At 40.8% G+C, this 23,482-nt stretch overlaps 1 protein-coding gene across 17 annotated transcripts in view; it reads left to right on the forward strand.

Moving 5' to 3' along the window:
• EIF4G3 (eukaryotic translation initiation factor 4 gamma 3) overlaps positions 1-23,482 on the forward strand; it is a 362,305-nt gene that overhangs the window by 116,101 nt on the left and 222,722 nt on the right. For all 17 annotated transcript variants that reach the window (XM_055137462.1, XM_055137456.1, XM_055137457.1 and 14 more), the window contains one exon: positions 13,906-14,034. In XM_055137462.1, coding sequence (XP_054993437.1) covers positions 13,906-14,034 — 129 coding nt within the window. The remainder of the gene's footprint in view (positions 1-13,905; positions 14,035-23,482) is intronic.

The raw sequence follows: 23,482 nt of genomic DNA on the forward strand, positions 1-23,482 counted from the left end.
GACTATAGAGCAATAGCTCAGGGGCTCAGACACTCACCTTGCATATAGCCGATCCAGCACTGCATCTGATCCCTGGAGAACTGCTGGATGTGTTCCCAAACCCAAAAAATAAAATTTGTTATTTTTGTTTTTTCTTGTAAATTTGGAAGGTACACTTCTCAGGAATTCTTAATGGCAGCGCTTGGGACAGCAGCTTTACTGAGCATCTGCTATTCTTTGGAGGTGGTAGGGGTTACTCTCCCCCGACGCTTCCTAACCTCTGTGCCCTACTGTCTACTTCTCACCATATATTTCCTGCTCTGGAGTCATAAGAAAATGATCCTTTCTCTATTTTCTTAATTATTTAATTATTTGAACATTTTCATCCATATCTCTTAATTGACTAAATATTTTATTAAATCAGATCATTCGTGCTAAATAAACTTTTTATCTATTGACTGGTTTTAGTTCGCATACACTTCATGGTTTACACTTTCAGTAGACCCTTTAAGTTGTATTTCATTTAGCAGCCACTAAGTTCCTCAAGTTTGTTGTGTTTTTTTTTTCCTCGAGTTTATTATGTGCAATCATTAGTCCCCTCTGACAACTGTTTCTTTTCCTTTACTTTAGTGTTGCTTGCCCGGACTCAGGCCTCTTGCATACAAAGCATGCACGCCAGCACTTTGTGCAGTCTCCGCAGCTCTGCTCATGTTAGGGTGATAATATTGGTTTACCAAAGTACATGCTTATTTTAGGGGTACAGTGTTAACATACCACACTCCCCACTGTTGTGCCAGTATTTCTTCAGCAGTGTTCATTGAAACCTTTAATTCCACTTCCCCATCTTGGTTACTTCAGTTGATTTAATGATCAACACTTTTTTGTGTGTGATTTTGGCCAGATACCTATCGGTTTTTAAAGTAATTGTTACAGTTTTTCTCCCCATTCTTTTTCTGGGGGCTGGGGTGGGGTGGTGGTTTATGTGAGCCATACCTGATCGAGTTCAGGGGTTGCTTCTGGAGGTACTCGGGATCATGTGGTACCTGGGACCCAACCAGAGTTGTCCACATGTAACTCAAGCCCTGTACCTCAGTTTGTTTTTCTGTCAATTTTGTGAGTTCTTTTTATATCTTATATTTTAGCTCTTTGTTAGATGTAAGGTATATTTTCTTGTCTTCTCTAGAATGTTTTTATTTCATCAGTAGTTTCATTTGCAGTGCAGAAACTTTAGTTTGTTGTAGTTCTATTTAGTTTTCTTTTGCTTTCCTTGCCATGGTAATTGAATCATAGAAACCATCTCTAAAGTAAATATCATGGTGTGTTTTGCCTCTGATGTATTTTGTGGATTCAGGCCTGATATCTAAGTCTTGAATCTAGTGTACTTTTTTAGTTTAGTTGTGCTTGGGGTGAGGGCTGAGAGGCATCACACACCTTAGTTACAGCTCACAGGGGATCAGGGAAGGAATGAGCCACATCGCCTTAATTGGTGGCCGGGGTCGATGATCACTCACTTTGATTGCAGCACTTTCACACACATGTTTATGGCGCCCTGGAGATCACACACTCAGTTGTGGTGCCTGGGGCCTCTCATAGCAATGCAACTGGATATATCGAGTGGAACCTGAGGTTGAACTCAAGGCTTCATTCCTACAAGGGATGAGTTAGCCCTGATCTATCCCCTGGACTCCCAGTACCATTTTTTTTTTTTATATATATAGAGTATTTTTTGAGGGGGAAGTTAGAGACAAGCCATACCCAGCAGTGTTCAGGGCTTACTCCTGCTCAGAGATCACTCATGGAGGTGCTTGGGGGATCACATGTGTTGCTGGGGATATAATCCAGGTTGGCGTTGTGGGTTAGATGGCCAGAATTGCATTGCCAAAACCAATGCAAGAGCCTAAACCCCTGTTTTCTCTAGCTTAGGAGAAAAAATTTAAGTAGACCTGCTTGAATAAAAATTCACTAGCTAGAATTTTCACTATGTTAAAAGCTTTGAAGTTTTTCTCTCAAGTTAATATTTTCTTTTTCTGTTTTATTTACTTTTTTACGTTCATTTGACTTTTAATATTGATGTACTGTCAACATGACCAATTCCGTTATATTAATAGCTGATATTTTACTCCAGGTTGTTTGCTTACTTTGGTTTCTAATTGTTTTAGACAGTAGAAGGTCACAGTGCAGATGTATAAAAGTATTATGTGGGAGAGACTAACTTCAGGTCCTAATGGAGAGTATAAACTCAACACTCTGAGTACCAGATGACTTCAGTATCACAGTGTTTTGTTTTTTTTTTTTTGCTTTTTTTGGGGGGGTTACACCCGTCGATGCACAGGGGTTACTCCTGGCTCTACACTCAGGAATTACTCCTGGCGGTGCTCAGGGGACCATATGGGATGCGGGGAATCGAACCTGAGTTGGCCGCGTGCAAGGCAAACACCCTACCCGCTGTGCTACTGCTCCAGCCCCCAGTATCACAGTTTTTTACTTAACAAAGCTCTTTATTTTACAGCGCATGTAAGTCTGTCTCTTCAGGCTCCAGGAGCTCCAGAGACAGGAACCCTGTGACCAGGACAGCAACCCAATCACCATTTCTCTGCTTTTCACCTCCCTGCTGTTTCCCACTGCTGAGGCTACTTGCCCGCTGTCTGCAGCTTGCCTCGCAACCAGTTACTGGTCCAGTTACTGTTCCTAGTTGGACTGCTGGTCACGTGTCTGCGTTGTTGCCTTCCTCTCATCTTCTTAGTAGTCTGCTGATCTGTATGTTTGTCTATGCAGTGTTAAGCATTTGTATATCACGTATCCCCATTCTTAGCTATTTATGATACATGTGTGTGTATATATATATATATATATACATATATGTATGTATAATCTCCCAGATAAAAATAAGACATATAGGAGACCCGGGTACAGTAGTGTTTGTCTTATACAGGGCTAAGTCAGGTTCAATCCCTGGTCTCTCTGTTTGGTCTCCCTGAATGCAGAGCCAGGAGTAAACCCTCACCACCACCCACTGCGAGTACCCCACAAAACAAAACAAAAAACCAAAACCTTTGTGCGATTTTCTCTGTCCCCAATGTAATGTAATGTCATAAATATTTTTCAGCTTATTTAGTGTTTCGTGTTATCTTTTACTCAGTACTATTATGAGTCATCCAAATTGTGGTGTGTTTCTTTAGTTTTTCATTTGATTTCTGTATTTTATTATCTCTTTTCTTTATAATGAGTTGTTGAATTATTTTTAATTTTTGTTTGCTAAGGATAGTGCAGCTATGAATCTTTTTAAAATTTAATGTAGGAATGCTGCTATTTATTCAGCCATTAATTAAGCTGATTGAATTGGGCATGAACTCCACATTGCTTTTTTTAAAAAAAATTTAATTGAATATCTGTGAGATCATTACAAAGCTGTTCATAACTAGGTTTCAGCCATACAATGATCCAGCACCCGTCTCTCCCATCATTGTACATTTCCCACCACCAGTGTCCCCTGTTGCTCTACCTACCACTATCCCCCAACACCCCGTCCCCATCCCAGCCTCCTTCTGTGGGAGGCACTTTCCTTCTTCTCTCTCTCTCCTTTTCCTTTTGTGCATTATGGTTTGCAGTACAGGTGTTAAGAGGTCATGGTGTTTGCTCAGGGTATTCAGTATTTTTACCGGGATGGTAAGGTTGGAGTAGCTTTTCAGTTGGGTGACCGTTTTGGGGTGTGGCTGTGACTGCTAAGGCTTCTGGAAATACAGGGAGATGGGAGGAGGTAGCCCATCCTGACCCCGAGAAAGCCTGGAGTTTTCAGTCACAAAACCTGCATACCAGAATTTTCAGCAGATTATATCTTGGTGAGGTCCATCCTTGCTTTGCACACGGCCAACCCGGGTTCGATTCCTTCGTCCCTCTTGGAGGGCCTGGCAAGCTACCGAGAGTATCTCGCCTGCATGGCAGAGCCTGGCAAGCTACCTGTGGTGTATTCGATATACCAAAAACAGTAACAACAAGTCTCACAATACAGATGTTACTGGTGCCCGCTCGAGCAGATCAATAAGCAACGGGATGATAGTGACAGTGACAGTGAGGTTTGTCCTGAGACTGCCATATGGCAGCAATTTTGGATTGTGGAAGCAAGTGGCTGCCCAGAGCTCTGCTTGGGTGGACCCCAGGCCAACCCACCCCCCTCCAATTTACCTCAGTCTGTTCAGCCATGCAAGGGTCCGAGATTAACTGTGGCTTTTGATCTCTTTCAAGATTTATTTATGGGTCTCTGAAATAAGGCCAGTAAATGAGCTTGCATAACTAAGTCGGATGTGGTTTGTGAGCATGGCTCCCACATACCTAACTTTTGGCTGTTTAATATTTTGGTAAACTGGGGTTTGGCCAAAGGCACAGAGGCAGTGTTGGGGTATCAGGAAACCTGAAGGCACCATCCGGCTGCTGATGTCCTCGTCCTGCAGGTACAGGTTGACCTGTTGGTGGCACCATACTTCCTGAATCTTTTTGTACTTTTACCTTGGATGATGTTTCATTGTTTCTCATGGTTATGTTATCAATAGTGGAATGGCTGTGATGTGTTTTTTCCTCGGTTGCTAACTATTCTCAAATTCTTTCCCAAAGTATATCAGTTTACATTTCTTCCAATAAATAAAAGATAATTCTGGAAGCTTTGCATTTTTGCATAGCACCTATAAAACGTAAAATGAGGCCGAAGAAGTTGACTCAGCAAGAGTGCATATTTTTTATATGCATCAGGGCCTAGATTTAATTCCCAACATTGCCATAAAAAGGTTCTTGAGCATATTATCTTTTAAACTTAAAGCACAAAATGCCTACCACTCTTAAGAAATGGTTAATTTTTCTCAGTATTAATATTACATGAAGACAAAGGTATTTTGACTTTTATAGGTGGTTAACTTGTTATAATTTGCTGTCTTATACCTTTGCTTTCATGTTCCACTGATTGGTATGGTAATAGCATCTTTGAAGTAATATGAAACATTTTTATCTTTCCTTATCACTTCAAAGAACATTGATTTCAACAGTATGATCTGAAATGGAATAATTTAGCCAAACAGGAGCAGCATTAGCTAGAGATGAAAAGATCAGTAGGTCATTAATTTAAGAATTCTGCCGGGCGAGAAGGCATACAACTGTTGCTGCTGGAAGCTTCTGGCTCTGCTCAGGGATTGCTCCTGTGTGCTCAGAAGACTGTTTGGTGCCCGGGTGAAGCTGGCTTCCTGCAGGCAAGACATGTATTTAGCCCTTTGAACTTTCTCTCCCCCTAATACTGGAAAATTTGAAAGAATGAAAGTTTTTTGTTATTGTTGGTTTTAATCCCTATTAACTCTTACGCTATTTCATTGGATAGGGTTAACTACTTGTATTTTGTATACATTTCTTGTGGTTTTGTTTTGAGGACACACTTGGCAGTCATCATGGTTTACTCCTGGCTCTATGTTCTGGTTTTATTCTTGGTGGGGCTTGAAGGACCATATGCCTTCCTGGGGATGAGAGCCAGGTCAGCCACATGTGAGGCAATCACTTTACCTTTTTGTATTCTCCAGCCCTATTTTTATACTTTTTTTTTTTGGTTTAAAACATTTATAAAAATCGAATCACTGTGAGATATGCATTTACAGAGTTGTTCATGATTGAGTTTCAGTCATATGTTATAATACCCATCTCTTCACCAGTGTACATTTCCCACCACCAGTGTCCCCAGTTTCCCTCTCACCATCACCTCTATTCTGTACCCTCCCTCCCACAGCCTGCCCTATGGCAGGCACTTTTCTTCTTTCTGTCTCTCTGTCTCTTTCTGTCTCTCTGTCTCTGTCTCTCTGTCTCTCTCTCTTGTTCCCTGTCATGCCCCCATACTCTTTTCTTGTCTCCTTCTCACCCCTTTCCCCGCTCCCCTTTTGGGCATTATGGTTTGCAGTACAGGTATTCAGAGGTTATTATACTACTTTATTTTTTTCAAAAATTGTTACTTATTTATATTTTGTTTTGGGGCCACACTTGACAGTAGCTTTGCTCAAGGTTTATTCTTGGCTCTGTGTTCAGGGAATCAATCCTGGTGGTATTGCTCAAGGGACTATATGTGGTACCTGTGACTGAATGAGGTTCACCATGTGCATGGCAAACACCTAAACTCCAGTACTATCTCCTTGGCTCCATTTAAAATTTTGTGTGTGTGTGTGTGTGTGTGTGTGTGTGTGTGTGTATTTATTTGGTTTGGGGCCGCACCTGGTTTTGCTCAGGGTTTTCTCCTCACTCTGCTCAGGCACCATTCCTGATCAAGCCAGGGATCAAACCTGGGTTGGCCATATGCAAAACAGGCGCCCTGCCTACTATACTATGTCTGCATCTCCCATATTTTGTATGCTTTCTATTTGTAAAAAATTGGGGTCACCCCTAGTGGTGCTCAGGACTTCATCCTGGCTCTGTGCTCTGGGATCACTGCTCGCAGGCTTGGAGACCATAGTTGCTGGGGATTGAACATAGGTTGTTGGGGTTGAACATGCAAAGCAAGTGTCCTTCCCACTGTATTGTAGCTCAGGCTCTATGTTTTGTAGGTTTTTAAATCAAAGTGATGTGCATTTTTTCTCTGGCTTTTTACTAAAAGCAAGTAAGTAGGGTTTAATGCAGTGTGGCACTTGTAATAGATGTTTTTTTTCAAAAATTAAATAGGGCAAGTGAAAGCCAGATGATTATCTTAACTTGTTTCTAGGAAATACTTTTTAGAGTAATAGAGTTCTTTTAGTTTTTGGTATAGATAGACTTTACTGGCTTTCATTCTAGAAACTCCCAAATTTGGGAGGGAGTACCTGGCTAGTATTAAATAACATTGAGAGTTCTCTGCAGATTGTCATAGACATTTAGGAACAGCAAGGGATGGACACTTCAGGGATATATTTGCAGATTAAAATTGTTTTTCTACTGGGCCTTGTTTTAAGAAGGTTTTAATGTAGCAATATCAGTACTTCTGGCTTTGCAAAATGGCTTTTCGCTTTCAGATATTTATTTTAATGTAATACAGTATTTTAGTTTTTTATTTTTGGACCACACCCACCAGTGCTCAGGACTTAACACTTGGCTTCCTCATGGCAGGTCCTGGGGGGATCATCTGGGATGCTGGATCAGCTTAGTGCAAGGCAACTGCCCTATTTGCTATACTCTCTGGCCCCAGTAATTTAGTATTTTCATTTTTTGTTTTGAGGCCCCATGCTGCTCAGGTTTTCCTGGCTTTGTGCTCAGGAATCAACTCCTGGTGGGACTTGGGGAATCATAAAGGGTGTGTTGGGGTTGAACCTCTGGGCACTTGTGCCCACTTTACTGTCTGGCTCCAAGCACAGCATTAAAGAATTTTTTTTTTTAGGTTGAATCATTGTGAGATACATAGTTACAAAGTTGTTTATGATTGATTAAGTTTCAGTCATACAGTGTTACAACATCAGTCTGTCATCAGTGCACATTTCCCGCTACCAATGTTTCCCTGCAGTCTGCATCTTTGTGTGTATGTGTCTGTCTGTCTCTGTCTCTCATTTTCTTTTTTTCCTTTTAGGTACTGCAAAACTGTATTTTTTTTAAACATGAAAGAAGCATTTTTATTTTGTCAAATAAGCTTAAGGTTTGGAGGTTTTTTATGAAGCACAATAATATGAAGGCAAGCAACCCATATAAGTAGTGACTCCAAATTCTGAAAACACACTTTCACGACAGGAAAGATAATAACTTCATTAATTCAGCAGACATTATGAATACTCATTCTGTCATATAGTATGTTAGGCATTGGCAGTCAGTCACATGCAGTCTCTTAAGTTATGATGATCCAAGTCTTGAGGATGAGAACAACCTGTGAATGACTTAAGCTAAGTACTAAACACTGTCCTTTCCCTGCTTTGTGACTTGTAAGACAGGCCCCATTGGCCTTCAAGTTCATTTACCACTGGCCTTCAAGTTGAGTTTAACCAATGGAGTCATGGGCACGAGAATCAGAGGGCTTCATTTTTCTCCTTCCCTTTCTCTCTGAGTTGATGTGTAAATTCTGGTAGTTACTCTGTGCCTCAGTTCTCTGTGCCTTCAGTCCTCTCTCCAGATAACACTAGGCTCTAAATAACATTGTTTCCTTCTTCCTTAAAGGCAGGAAACATTCAAGTTGGGGTAGCACTGCACTGTAGCATTGTCCTCCCCTTGTTCATAGATTTGCTCGAGTGGGCACCAGTGATGTCTCCAAGGTGAGACTTGTTACTGTTTTTGGCATATCATATGCCACGGGTAGCTTGCCAGGCTCTGCCGTGCGGGCGGGATACTCTTGGTAGCTTGCTGGCCTCTCCGAGAGGGATGGAGGAATTGAACCCGGGTCAGCCGCGTGCAAGGCAAATGCCCTACCCGCTGTGCTATCACTCCAACCCAAGTCCAAACAAGTAGACCAGGCGGCTGAATGAAGGAATGTGCTGGGGACCAATGGATTAAAGTAGCAGTGGATGAGCCCCATAACCCATGAGATTTAAGGCTGGTTAAATCACAAATCATTTCTGACTGATTACTCTGCTGGGGCATACTGGAAGGCACCAGTATACAAAAGATGCCCCTGAGAATATAAGGATTGCAATTTAGAGAAGTCCAGAATGAGTCGGATTCCTTTTCCGTCAACAGGCACTAGTCCACAGGAGCCAAGCTCCTTCTGAGCAGTCTCTGGAAGCTCTAGTGCAAGTCGGTGAACTCTGAGAGTCTTGACTTACCCCTACTTCACTTCTAAAGCTTTTGTCTTTCACTCAGTGATTCACTGCAGAATAAAAGAACTGGCATAGAAATATTAAAAAGGGATGGTTCAATTCTTATCAATACTAGTCACTTAAGTCCCTGAGGGAATGGGGATTAGAACAGGGGTTAGAGACGCTTGCTGTGCGTGCTCAGGACCCCAGTTCTATCCCCTCCACTACATGGCCTTTCAAGTCCTGTGGGGTGCTGCCACCCTGGAGGTCCCCAAGTGCTGCTGAGTGTAGCCTCTGATCAGTGTTGGGGTGATCTTGATGGTCCAAAGAAGGCCCACACAGTGCTGTATTGCCAGGTCCTGGTATTGACCCACTGGGCCTGGCTGCCCGGGTATCACCAGGACCATGTGGGCACTTTGGTACAGATGTTCTTTAAAGAAACACATATCTTGTTCTCAAATAGAAATGATATAAGCTAAGCTCACTGAGTGACCTAAGTTCACTAAGGTCTCTTCCTCTGGTCCAGGCTTTATACGACGAGTCATTTGTGTTTGCCAGATCTCAAGATGCTTGCCTGCAGATGAGTTCTTTCAGCTAGGCCAGTCTGTCACTTTTTAGTGCTTCCCTTCATTCATATTTTGCAAGGCAAGCAAAAAATCTTCATGCTCTTCCATCTCGTTTATTTTTTTTTTTTACTTTTTGGATCACACCCAGCGGTTCTCAGGGGTTACTCCTGGCTCTGCACTCATGAGTTATCCCTGGCAGTGCTCAGGGGACCATATGGGATGCTGGGAACCGAACCCAGGTCGGCTGCGTGCAAGGCAAATGCCCTACCCACTGTGCTATCGCTCCAGCCCCTCTGCCATCTCTTTTATATTTGGGAAAATAAAAATATATATTTTTTCCATTCAACTTTCTTGTTGGTAGCAATTTATATCTATATGTATACACATACATATTTAAAAAACAGTACTTTTTTAAAAAAAACTATTTTTAAAGATTACATTTAGGCTGTTTTCAGTGGAAAGCAAACCTGATGAATTAACTTCTATCTGAAAGTATTGACTTTGTTATTTTCACCTTTGTCAATATTCAGATTTCTAGTTTGAAAGAGACCTTTTCCTTTTGCTTATATATGTTAATATAATGTATTGTTATTATATATAGTATACTAATATTGTGTATTACATAATAACACATAATATATTGTTAAAATAATAATGATTTTGATTATTTTACATATACATTTCTATGAATATTTCCTAGCTTTATGTTTTAATGTCTTAATCCAGTTCTGCTACTTCATTTTGCCATTATTTGCTACTTCATTTGCTATTTCTGTTTTACTATGATATTATAATGTACTGGATATAACTATAAGCTCTTAATTTTCAGTTGCCATTCCTGGTGGTGCTCAGGGATTACTCCTGGCTCTGTATTTAAGGATCACTCCCTGTGGGAGTTGGGAGACCTTTTGGGGTGTTAGGAATTGAATCTGGGCCCACCAAATGTAAGGCAAGCATCCTACTCACTGTACTATTGCTCTAGTGCCTAAGTTTCTGGTTTTTGATATAAAATTTTTGTTGAATATGTACCCTTAAATGGAATTATTTATAGACATAGTTCTAAGTTGGTTGTGGTACATGACTGTACTTCTATGGACTTGGAAGACCAATCCCCAGTATCTTGGGTATGTCCTGTTTTCTTTGGTTCTTGTCAGTGGTGGGATATTTTAATAAAGATTTGTTTTTCTTTAATGACTATAGTAATAGGTCTGTACATTTATTTAAATTAGTGATATAGTTGAACGGCAGAGCCTGGCAAGCTACCCGTGGCATATTCAGTATGCCAAAGACAGTAACAACAAGTCTCACAATGGAGATGTTACTGATGCCTGCTCGAGCAAATTGATGAACAATGGGACGACAGTGCTACAGTGCTAATAATGTTCATTCTCTTTCCAGGTTTGGAATCTAATTCACAGAAAAAATTAAGACATAGAGATAATTTGTATGATACATATTTACATATATATGATGGTAATTCTCTTTCCAGACTTGGAATCTAATTCACAGAAAAATGTATATAATATATATTTTACATATAATGCATATTATATAATTTTAATTCTATTTCCAGACCTCATAGGAAATATTTATATGATATATAGAAATTTATATAATATATACCAAGAGCATCCTGCCCACATGGCAGAGCCTGGCAAGCTCTCAGTGGCATATTCAATATGCCAAATATAGTAACAATGATGGGTCTCATTCCCCTGACCCTGAAAGAGCCTCCAGTGCAGCACTGTTGGGAAAAACGAGTAAAAAGAGGGTGCTAAAATCTCAGGGCTAGGATGAATAGAGACATTACTGGTGCCCGCTCGAGCAAATCGATGATGAACAGGATGACAGTGATGACACTAATAGTTGAACATTTGTCTAATAGCATTTTAATTTATTATTATCTCGGGTAAATTAAATATTTGCTTTTATCAGATAGAATACAGATAGAATACATTGGAGAAGGACCTGACATTAATTTTATCTTATTAACTTAATTTTATAATACATGTTTCTTTCCCCCTGCCCCTTGTGGTGAAGGCTGGGCCTCCCAAACAATGCTCATAGGACTAGGGTTCCATTTTCTGAGGTACTTGGTTAACCAGCCTGGACAGTTCAGTGTTGGGGCCCAGCGGTCTGCTGCCCCAGTCCATCGTGGGGATTACGAGGGCTTTCCCTGGCAGTGCTGCTAGGGCCATGTTGTACTGGGAATCTAACTTAGAATCCGTAGCGTGTGTACCGTCTAGCCCTTTGAACTATCTCTTTGCCCTCCAGATTATTTGCTGATGTTAAAATTAGCTATTGTAATAGTTAACTTCAGAAGAGAAAAAATTTATTGTAAAACAGGAAATAAGTTTATGTATACTTGGTCATGAGAAATTTTGCTTATAAGAACTCGTTTTTGGATTTCCATTTTTTAAAGTGGATGCTTCAATAGCAATTGAGGTTTTACTCTGAAAAATTTTCCTGAAGAGTTTTATAAATGCTTTAATATCTCATGGTGAACTTCAAGTTCATATAAATGTGCTTTTTTAAAAACTCAAAATTAGGAACAAAGTTTAAGACTTAGTAACTTTTGTTACATTTGACACCACCAGACTATAGATTGAGCATTTTATTTTAGTATTGGGGTCAGGATCAAATATCTGAGCCTATGGGTATTTATGTTTGTTAGAAAGACAAATCTGGGGCCAGAGCAATAGCACAGCGGCTAGGGCATTTGCCTTGCACGCGGCCAACCCAGGTTCTATCCCTGGCATCCCATATGGTCCCCCAAGCACCGCCAGGAGTAATTCCTGAGTGCAGAGCCAGGAGTAACCCCTGAGCATCGCTGGGTGTGACCCAAAAAGCCCCCCCCCCAAAAAAAAAGGCAAATCTGATTAACCTGGAGCAGATATTTTCTAGAGCTTCTTGGAGAGTAAATTCCAGGAAAATATAATGTCATTTGGAGATAACGGTCCCTTCTCTTTGGCAACTGCTAACTCTGTGATAAAGCTCAAGAAGTATAAGAACTTAGATGAGAAATGTATCTAGTTGAATGTTACAATTTCTTTGAATTATAAATGTAGGTTACAGTGGATATTCATTCCTATTGTCTTTGATGTATGTATTTTAATATAATTGGGGGCCAGAGTGATAGTATAGCAGGTAGGGTGTTTGCCTTGCGTGCAGCCAACCTGGGTTCGATCCCTGGCACCCCACATGGCCCCCCAAGAACTGCCAGGAGTAATCCCTGAGCATTGCCAGATGTGACCCCCCGAAATCAAAATATATATATATATGCATATATATGTAGATTTGTCTATATAATTGGACTTGTCAATTCCTATATATATATTTTTTTATGCAATTAAAAACTTGATTCTAGAACTGTAAAGATAGCTCAGTGAACTTAGAATGTGTTTTGCTTATGGGAGGCCCAAGTTCAGTCCTCTGTATTCCATGGACCCATGAGTCCCGACAAGAACAGCCATTGAGCATCCAAAAACTTGGATTAAAAACATGTTGCTAGGAAGAGGTCTATGACTTCAATTGGATTTTGAAAGTGTTCATGCCTTCAAAAGGGAATGCCCTAGCTCAGAGGCAGGGTGGGGTGGGAGTGGTGAGAGGGATACTGGGATCACTGGTGGAGGTGATAGGGAGGGAGGGATAGGTAAATGATCACTGTATGAGTGAAATGCAGATACAAAAGTTCAGAAGTTTGTAACTGTACATCACAGTGATTCTTTAATCAAAAATTTTTTTAAAAAAGGAAAGAAAGTGTTCATACCTCCTTTATACCTCTTCCTCCATATTTAAGAAAATGCATTCTCCATATTGGCTGAAGATTTTTTTTTTCTTTCTTTTTGGGTCACACACCGGCGATGCTCAGGGGTTACTCCTGGCTCGTGCACTCAGGAATTACTCCTGGCGGTGCTCAGGGGACCATATATGGGATGCTGGGAATCGAACCCGAGTTGGCCGTGTGCAAGGCAAATGCCCTACCCACTGTGCTATCGCTCCACCCCCCTTGGCTGAAAATTTATTCCTATTGTCAGTGCTAGTTTGGTGTAGACTATGAGAATGAAACTAAGTAAATGACTAGTATTATTTGTGGAGTGTGGAAAGGGGCCTGTATAAAGTGTTATTAAAATATATTTCAGCAAAATATGGAAAAATTTTGTTTACATAAAAATAGGCTGGTTGTTTTTTCTGTGATACAAATTCTTAACTATTGAACTATATTAGAAAAACTAAGTGAGGGAAATAAATAATACCTGTAGTACTCATAAGATTTTTGTATATCTCCTTGTAGATTCTTAAAATATGACCTAAATAATGTGTGTATATGCATTGTGTGCTAATATGTTGATATGGCTTTACAGGTGAAATTATGTGGTGTATACGTACATGAATGTTCAGGGTTTTCTAAAACCGAAATAAGATTATACTTTTAAAAATAATCTTATTTCGGTTTTAGAAAACCCTGAACATTCATGTACGTATACACCACATAATTTCACCTGTAAAGCCATATCAACATAATCAGCCTTGCACTTTATTTAGCATATGCTGTGAGGTAGAGTATTCAAGTTGTAAAATTTAGCCAGTTGTAGCTATATTTTAAAGATTGAATTATTAATACAATGCTCTTACTAAATACTGATTCCCTACAGGTAACACAAGTAGCAAGACAGCCGGGACCCCCGACCCCTTCCCCTTACTCAGCACATGAAATAAACAAGGGGCATCCAAATCTCGCAGCAACGCCCCCGGGACATGCATCGTCCCCTGGACTCTCTCAAGTAAGATTTTCGTTGTTGTTGAGGCTGTTGGTGGGGGGTGTGGACTAGGGTTTTGGGCCACATGTGGTGGTGGTGCTTTAAGGCTTTTCTCAGCTCTGTCTCTTAACCTCTGTACTATTTCTCTGGTCCAAGTAAAGTCTATTTAAAATTTCCAATTACAGTCTGCTAATACAGTTTAATTACAGCAGTGTTAAAACTTTCGGTATTGGTGTACAAAGTTGGTGCATCCCACCACCACCATGGTGCCCATGACCCTTCGCCACTTTCCCTCTGTCCCCTCTGATTTCCTCCCATTGCTTTGGTGTTTGGTTTTATAATCTAAAGCTAAGGATTTGTCATTGTTCAGTACTCTTATTCCCATTTTATCTCTTTATATTTCAAGATCAGTGAAATCTATTGTATCTGTCCTCCCACTGATAAACTTTGCTTTAACGTGATACATTCCGATTCCATCCCTGTTGCAGCAAACTGCATGGTTTCATTGTTTCATACTGCTGCATAATATTTTACTGTGTATATATGTGACAACTTTTTCTTTTCATTTATTTTGGGCATTGTAGTTTGCACACTGTTGTTAGTAGGATCTCATACATGAACTGTTATAGCACCATAACAGGTGTCCAGGGGTTTGCTTCCTCTGTCCAGGGGTCTTCTTCCCTCCACCATTGCCCCAGAGACAACCCCTGCCCCGAGCCCCCTCCCATGGGCCCCCCTCCCCGCTCTGTAGTAAGCTTCCTTCTGAAGACAAGTTCTCAGTTTCTGTTGCCTCTGGGAGTTTGTTATTTCCCTGTTCGGTTTCTTCATATCCTGCAGTTGAGATCACTCTGTGTCTCTCCCACTCCTCACTGACTTCACTCATGATAGATCCTAGCCGCTCACTATGGCTCCAGCCCAACTTTCCTTTTTTTTTTTTTTTTTGCTTTTTGGGTCACACCCGGCGATGCACAGGGGTTACTCCTGGCTTTGCACTCAGGAATTACTCCTGGCGGTGCTCAGGGGACCATATGTGATGCCGAGGATCGAACCCGGGTCGGCCGCGTGCAAGGCAAACGCCCTACCCGCTGTGCTATCACTCCGGCCCCCCAACTTACCTTTTCTAAATTGAGTTTTTGGATCTTTTTGAATCCTTTCGGATGCCCAGTAGTGGTATTGCTAGGTCATATGGAAGTTCAAAGCTAGTCTTTTGAGATATGTTTATATTGTTTTTCAAGATGATTGGCCAGTCAGCATTCCCACCAGCAGTGAATGAGGATTCCTTTTTCCCCAATCCATGCCAATTCTGGTTGTTTTTGTCCTTTACAACTTCTTTATTGATTCATCTGTTGTTAAACATTTGGGTTGTTTCTATATTTTGGCTATAGTACTAACCAGATACTTGAAAAACTCCTATGTGAAAGCAACATTTCTATTCTTATTTTTTTGGGGGGGGCAGGTAAAGCAAAACTTGTAAGCAGTAACAGATAAACATACAATATTGCTAAAAGAGTATTGGTCTTTTGTCTTCTTTTAGAAACATCTCCCATAATATGAATACTAGCAACTTCATACATTTTGATTTTTGAGTCATTGATAATTCACAGTGATGTTGTTTTGATTTTTGTTATTTTACACCTAGAATATGATTTAAAAACTGCATTAGGGGACTGGAGATATCACAGTGGGTTGAGTACCTGTTTTGTGTGCAGAAGACTTGGGTTTGATTCTGTGGACTGCATGGTCCTCTGAGCACCTCAGGGAGTAGCCCCTGAACAACCAGAAGTGGCCCCACAACCGCACACAAACTAAAATTACCTTGCATAAAGTACTTGTTTGCTTTACGGTGCATAATCTGTGAATATATCCTTCCACTTTTAAGTAGAATTTTGGTTATTTTCTACTTTTCTATAAAGTGGGAATTTCTTTCTGTTGAGTAGTTTGCGTTTTGCTATTGTTGTGTTGTTTTGGTTTTTGATTTCTTAAGTCAATTGTTGGAATTTGGTATGCCTAAAAGTTTGTTGGACTCTTAAGGAATAGCATTGGAAATAGACCAAGCAAATGTCTTGGTCTGTTTCCAATTAATAGGTTTAATAGACATTGAAACACTTCAAAATGATGTCACTATAGGTTCTCTCCATTTTCAATACATTTCTAAGATAGTGTTTAGCATGCACCAACCTACCATCACATTCTTGTTTTGGACTTCCACATAGGAAGGGGTAGAGGTGTGGAATCTGATTATATTGTGAAGGAATTCAGATCATTTACCTTAATGTTTGATATTGCCTGTTGATAAGAACTGCTTCTTTTAGCAATAAAATGTAACTTTTCAATCATTTTTAACTTTGGTTTTCACATTTTAGACCTTTGTAGAGCTTGAATAAAAGAGATACGGAATTACTTTAAAACATGTTTAAAGTTGTTGATTCTAGGGTAGGGGCAATTGATGATAATTTGTTTAGTTTGTAGAGCATTTAGAGAAGTAGAATGTACAGTTTGCTAGTTTATAATAAAAATAGCTTTATAAGGGAATATTTACATGATTTTGTCATGGATTTATTACTATTTATTGTCAGTCTTTTATAGTTTTTAGTTTTTAATTTTAATATGAAACTATGTCAAAATGGTCTCTTAGTTGCTTGAAAGGTGGTTCTTGTGTTGGTTTTCATAGCATTGGGCCTAATTATATAAACTACACCCATGGAAGACATAATTTGAGTCGAATCAGGAGAGAAAACAATTTATTTGAATAGGAAAAGTGTACTGTAAAGGATTGTTAACAGTGGATTCAAGGAGTGGAGGATTGGACGATAAGAATAAGAACTTAAAAGAATCGGGGCTGAAATAATAGTATAGGAAGTAAGGCACTTGCCTTCATGCAGTTGACCAAAGTTTTGATCCCTAGTACTATGGTCCCCCAAGCACTGTCAGGAGTAATTCCTGATTGCAGAGCTGGGATTAACCCCTGAGCATCACCAGATGTGGCCCCCAAACCAAAACAAATAAAAGAAATTTAATCTACTGGGGTGGAGGTTGGAGGCTGCTGAGTGGTTTAGGTACCTGCCTTGCTAGTTAAGGGCCAGAGTATAGTTGTTGGTGCTACTCACATGTGCTGAGGCCTGCACAGAAGTTCCACTCTGTGGGGCCTATTCCCACAAATAATGTGCTGTCTTTGGTATACCTTGGCCAAGAGTCTGGCCCCTGACAGCCCTCAACCAGAATGTGGGTGAGCACTACTATGACAGTGCGTGAGTCCCAGTGAGCCTCAGTGTCTGGGCCCCTAGTCATCTCCGCAGCAGTAATAACACAAAGAAGGGAAGATTAGGACACCCTAAGAAACACAACAATTAGGAAATTAGCAAATACGATTCGCAAATGCTTCCCCAGGGACTACTCTTGAACACTGTTCTGTAGAGCTAATATTGAAGTAACATGGTGGTTCATTGAGTGGTTTAGAAGTCACTGTGCTGTCATTCCAGTAGAGTAGGGTAAAAATCTTTCCTCTGGAGGAATTCCGCACATTAATCCTGGTGTGAGTAGAAAGGACTCTGGGTTCTTTAGTACCAGTCTTTATCAAAGACTAGACTCCACAGCACCTGCTAGCTACAGGCGCAGCAACGAACTGGATCCGCTGGATCATAAGACCTGTGCGTCAGAGCAGCTTGTTTTGTAACCTCCCCATGCTGCAGAGCCTTCTCTCGTTTTCTTCCCTCTTCAGGACTGGAGACCTCCCAAAAGATTTGAGATAGAGGGGACGACATAGTACACCCAAATGTGTTTTAATGTATTTTATGTCACCTCCACTACCCAAGAAACTCCTGCCAAACCATATGCCTCTTTTCTTTTTTTTTTTCCCATAATAGGTTTTGTTGTGTAAGAGATCGTCTTCCTCACCCTCACCCCACCTGGGACTGAGATGCCTGACCTGGTTGGATAGTGCAGGAAGTGTCTGGTGTGGAATGTTAGAGAAGTTGCTGTGGTGGCAGATGCATGGAACTTCGTAGAAATCCATTCTTTGGAACTTGCTAGCATTCTGCCTGGCGAACGCTGTTCACAGGGAGGTTTCTTAGCCGAGGTGCTCTACTGCAGACCTGTCTGAGAGGGTAGCCGGAGTTACTGTTGACCACTAGGTATTGCTGACTGCTGCACAGTGCAGTAGGAACCTGGCGCTGAAGAAGCTGTGCACTGTAGGCGAGCTGGGCGCTGTGGACGCCGGAATCTGGACAGGCTCCCTGTGCTGCAGGAGCCTGTTGTGCAAGCCCTCAGGAATGGAAGCATGATCCTTTTCTCTGCAGTATCCTTACGGTGTCCTCTACTGACAGAGCTTAATGTGCTTACTGAAAGGAAAGCTATTATAAAAGCCCACATCCATTTTCATTGTAGGGGAAAACAAAGTGATGTCTGAGCGGAAAGTGAAGCAGTCAATAGCTTTCCCATAAGGGAACGAACTCGGTTTTCTATTTCAGATTTTTACTTTATTTTAGGGCTTTGGCATGGGGCCACACCCAACATTGCTTAGGGCTAATTCCTAGCTCTGTCTAGTTACATTGTGCCGAGGATCGAAGCCATGTTAGGTGCATTCAAGGCAAATGCCTCACCTGCCGTGCTTTCTCTGGCCTGTTCAGATTTTTAGTGTTTCAGGTTGTGATTTGATTTGAAGCAGTCATCCCAGCACATCAATGTGCTAAAAGATACAGTTGCTTGTGTTAAAGAGTGGTTGATCTTGTGGTCACAGTTATTGTGTCCACAAATGGGTTTCTATACTTTGATCACTTGTCTTTAGAAGTCAGAGTACATGAGTATTAGGGAAAAGGGTCACCAGATATAATCCTTTTTTCATTGTGGTCTGTTTTGCCTACGTGAGTGAGCCCAGTAATTCATACTAGGTTTTCCACTATCCTCCTCTGCTTCCTTCTTCAGAGAGAGGCAGATTTAGATTCATTTGTTTCCTAACAATGTCTTAACATTAACATCTGTTGAAGATTTTCTTAAATTGGTAAGCCTGCAGAATTGGGAAGATTTTTGGAAACTCTGTATCCTTTGGCCGAACAGTTTACAGTCATAGATCATAATAGAAAATAGAAACTTAAAAATAGAATAAAAGGTCCAGAGAGATAACTCCAAGGTCTGAAAAACATGCTTTACAAGCAGGAGACCCTGGGTTCATTTTCTGCACTGCATGGTCTCCTAAGCACTTCTGGGTATGCCCCCAAAAAATCACACAAAAAGAAAGAATCGAGGAAAAGGGCCAGAGAGAAAGCTCAGCAGGCTGAGTGCGTGCTTTGCATGCTAGGGTTCTATTTCCAGCACTGCTGGGTGTGGTCAAAACCAAAAATGATAAAAGGGACCTGGACTGGTAGTATAGTGGGTAAGCCTTACATTCAGTCCCCCTGGGTTTGATCCTCAGCACCCCGTGTGGTCGGTCCCTTGAGCACTGCCAACAGTGATTCCTGAGCCAGAAGTAAACCCTGGGCACCTTTAGGTGTGACCCAAAATCTGCGACAAATCAAATAAAAAGGATAAAGTGATTACTTACTCAAGTCAACCAGATCATGAGTTGGTTTTTTTGTTTGTTTGTTTTATTTTTTTGGTCTATCCCTTTCTGTTTACATGATGGTTATAAATTTTTTAGTTTCTCTATTCTTGGTTTCTACGACTGTTAATATAGAAAGAATTTAGAATCCTGTCACCTTTTAAGAGATTGTTACAAAAATATCTTTTCTTGAACAGGAATCTCAATGCTTCCAATAAGTAGAATTTATTATTTTCATGCTCGTCAGACTTATTTTGTGTATGTGCATACACTTGTACATGTATGTACACAACTAACTCTCCTAACTAGACTAAAATTAGTGTGAAATTTAGATTCTACTCTTAATTTGAAATGTCTTCCAGGTCGTTATTTTTCCCTGATAATGAAGATAAAAGTAAAGACCTCATTTTCTGTTTGCAGTAGCAAACAGTTGGGTTCAAGCCTACTAAATTGACTGAAGATAAGATTAAAGACACTCCTTTTGCCACATGCCCATTTTGTTGTCATGGTTTACTCTTCTGTGAATCGGAATTCTTTTTTTGTTATTATTATTTTTGGTCTCAAGTAATTATCTGTGTGTAATGAGTCAATGCTTGACATTGAGTAAAACCTGTCAGGTTCCAAGTAAAATTAGTTAAAATGGTTTTTAAACTCAGGAAAAGTTAAAGAATTCTGAATTTAAAGTTTTGGAGCTGGCAGTGTGGGTTAGTGGTAGAGCATCTACCTTGCGTGTTTGAGACTGTGTTCAGTTACATGTTTCTTGCGTACACACAATTTTTTTTTAATCAATTGTGGCAGGTTCTTTTTTTCATTAGTGAATCACCATAAGGTAAAGTTACAGACTTACAAACTTTGTGCTTACATTTCAGTCATACAATGGTCAAGTATCCATTCCTCCACAAGTGCCCATTTTCCACCACCAATCATCCCAGCATCCCTCCCACCATTCCCACCCCTTTCACTCTTCCCCCACCCCTCCTCTGTGGCAGGGCATTCCCTTTTGCTCTCTCTCTCTCATATTGGGTGTTGTGGTTTGCAATAGAGGTATTGAGTGGCCATCATTTTTGGTCTATAGTCTACTTTTAAGGTGCGTCTCCCATCCCCAGTGGATCCTCCTAGCACCATTTATTTGGTGATCCCTTCTTTAATTGAACTGCCTTTTCCCTCAGTATGTGAGGCCAGCTTCTAAGCTGTGGAGTAATCCTCAGTACTTATCTTTAATAATCTTGGGTGTTAGTCTCCTATTCTGTTACTTTATATTCCACAAATGAGTACGATTTTTCTGTGTCGGTCCCTCTCTTTCTGACTCATTTCGCTTAACATGATACTTTCCATGTTCATCCACCTATATGCGAATTTCATGACTTCATCTTTTCTAATAGCTGCATAGTATTTCACTGTGTAGATGTATAATAGGGCTGGAGCAATAGGGTAGGGCATTTGCCTTGCATGCAGCCTACCAGGGTTCAATTCCTCCGCCCTTCTTGGAGAGTCCGGCAAGCTACCAGGAGTATCTTGCCCGCACGGCAGAGCCTGGCAAGCTACCTGTGGCATATTCCATATGTCAAAAAGAGTAACAAGCCTCACAATGGAGACGTTACTGGTGCCCTCTTGAGCAAATCGATGCACAACGGGCTGACAGTAACAGTAACAGATGTACCATAGTTTCTTTAGTCAGTCATCTGTTCTCGGGCACTCGGGTTTTTTCCAGATTCTGGCTATTGTAAACATTGCTGCAATGAAAATACAAGTGCAGATGTCATTTCTACTATACTTTTTTGTATCTCCGAGATATTTCCAGAAGTGGTACTGCTGGGTCAAATGGGAGCTCAATTTCTAATCTTTTGAGAATTGTCCATATTGTTTTCCAAAACAGCTGAATCAGTCGGCATTCCCACCAGCAGTGAAGGAGAGTCTCTTTCTCCCTACATCCACACCAACACGGTTGCTTTTGTTCTTTTGGATGTGGGCCAGTCCCTGGTGTGAGGTGATATCTCATTGTTGTTTTGATCTGCATCTCTCTGATGATTAGTGATGAAGAGCATTTTTTTCATGTGCCTTATGGCCATTCGAATTTCTTCTTTGAGAAAGTTTCTGTTCATTTAATCGCCCCATTTTCTGATGGGGTTTAATGTTTTCTCTTTGTAGAGTTCAATCAGTGCCTTATAAATCCTTGATATCAACCCCTTATCGGATGACTATCCTTTCCCATTCTGTTGTGACAGTTTTGATAACTAAAGTTTATTCCCAGGGCCCCAGGATAGCTCAGTGGTAGATTCTGCCAAGAGGCCCTGGGTTCCTATTGAAATTGGTCTTTGCAACATTGTTTCTGATTCCTGGCACCAGAAGTAGGTGTGTGTGTCTTGTGTGCCACAGCCACGTGTGTGTGAGCACTACAGCTGAGTGTGCCAGTAGGTAGGTCACTTGCCTTGCATTCAGCCCACCAGGGTTCTATCCTGGCACACCATATTCATATTTGGTTCCCCGAGTCGTTCCAGGAATGATCCCTAAGTGCAGAGCCAGGAGTGGGCCCTAAGGACCACTGAGTGTGGCCTCCAAAGCAAACCAAACAAGCACAAACAAAAAGGTCTCTGTGCACTTTGGAAACTAAAGTAGCCAGAAAGTAAAATTTTTGGATTCTTCATTTTAGATTTAAAATTAAACTTTGCATTTCTTTCCTTTTGTATTTATTTTAAAATATGGTTTGTTGTTGGAGTCTTCATGTAAGCTAAGCAACAATGAAAGTTTCCTACTTATAGCTTAATTATTAGTATGTTTAATTTAGCCTTCACAGAATTGCGACAAATTGCAAGCATACCAATAAGCATCGATTGCCAATTATTAAATGTAGGCCCTTTTCGTTTTTCTCTTGGTTTCACTGTCCAGACTTCTAAGCTATGTTGAAGCAATCAGCAGAAGACATGTTCAGAATAATGCCATGGAATGGTACATGTTTTTTTCTTAGTGTTCCTGGAAACTTCATTTGGTTGATTTGAGGTGGGCTTGGAATCTTTGGTATTGAACTATATTAAATTTTCTCTTTTGGTGCCACATCCTGGATGTGTGAATGAGAGAGGAGTTGGGGGAGAGAGGGAAGATGGGAAGGGGAGAGACTCTTGTTCATATCAGTTATATTGGTGGTTTCACTTGATATTTGCTAAAATAGTTATAGTCAGTGTGTTCCTTTAATTGTTAGGGTTTCTTTTAACATCCTATTTGATTATAGCCTCTGCCCCTCTCAGAGAGCCCGGCAAGCTACCGAGAGTATCTTGCCCGCATGGCAGAGCCTGGCAAACTACCTGTGGCGTACCTGATATGCCAAAAACAGTAACAACAAGTCTCACATAGAGACGTTACTGGTGTCCGCTCGAGCAAATCGATGAGCAATGGGATGACAGTGACAGTGATTTGATTATAGAATTTCAACTCTTTTTATTTTTCTTTTTTGGCCTCTCCAGTAGCTGAGAAGACCTGGGGGCTACTCCTGAAGATCCTTGACCTAGCTACGCAGTCTGTGGCAGCCAGTGAAGGGGCCCGACGTACAGTGCTGCTTGGGTGTAGTGGGGCTGGGGACCACCAGTGCTGTACCCGGTGGTGCTCACGGGACCAGACGTGCACTCCAGACCTTTGAACTATCTCCCTGTTATCACAGCCCTTGAGCACCGCCGAGTGTGGCCCTGAGGGACACCGAGCACCTAAGTGCTGGGAGCGGTTGTCTCCAGAAGGGGTTAAGCACCTCGAGGGGAGGCACCACTTTAAAAGTCTTTTGCCAGAATATTTTTGTTGACAAAATCTATTTAGAATGTTAAGAAATTTTGACTTCAAGATGAAATTAAAATAGAAAATGGCAAATAACTCTTGTAACAGAACTTGTATGATCTAAATAAAATATTGCTCAGCTGATAATCACCTTAATGGTATATGTGTATTTGTAGGCAA

The sequence above is a fragment of the Sorex araneus genome, chromosome 5, assembly GCF_027595985.1.
Source record: "Sorex araneus isolate mSorAra2 chromosome 5, mSorAra2.pri, whole genome shotgun sequence".
Classification (NCBI taxonomy): Eukaryota; Metazoa; Chordata; class Mammalia; order Eulipotyphla; family Soricidae; genus Sorex; species Sorex araneus.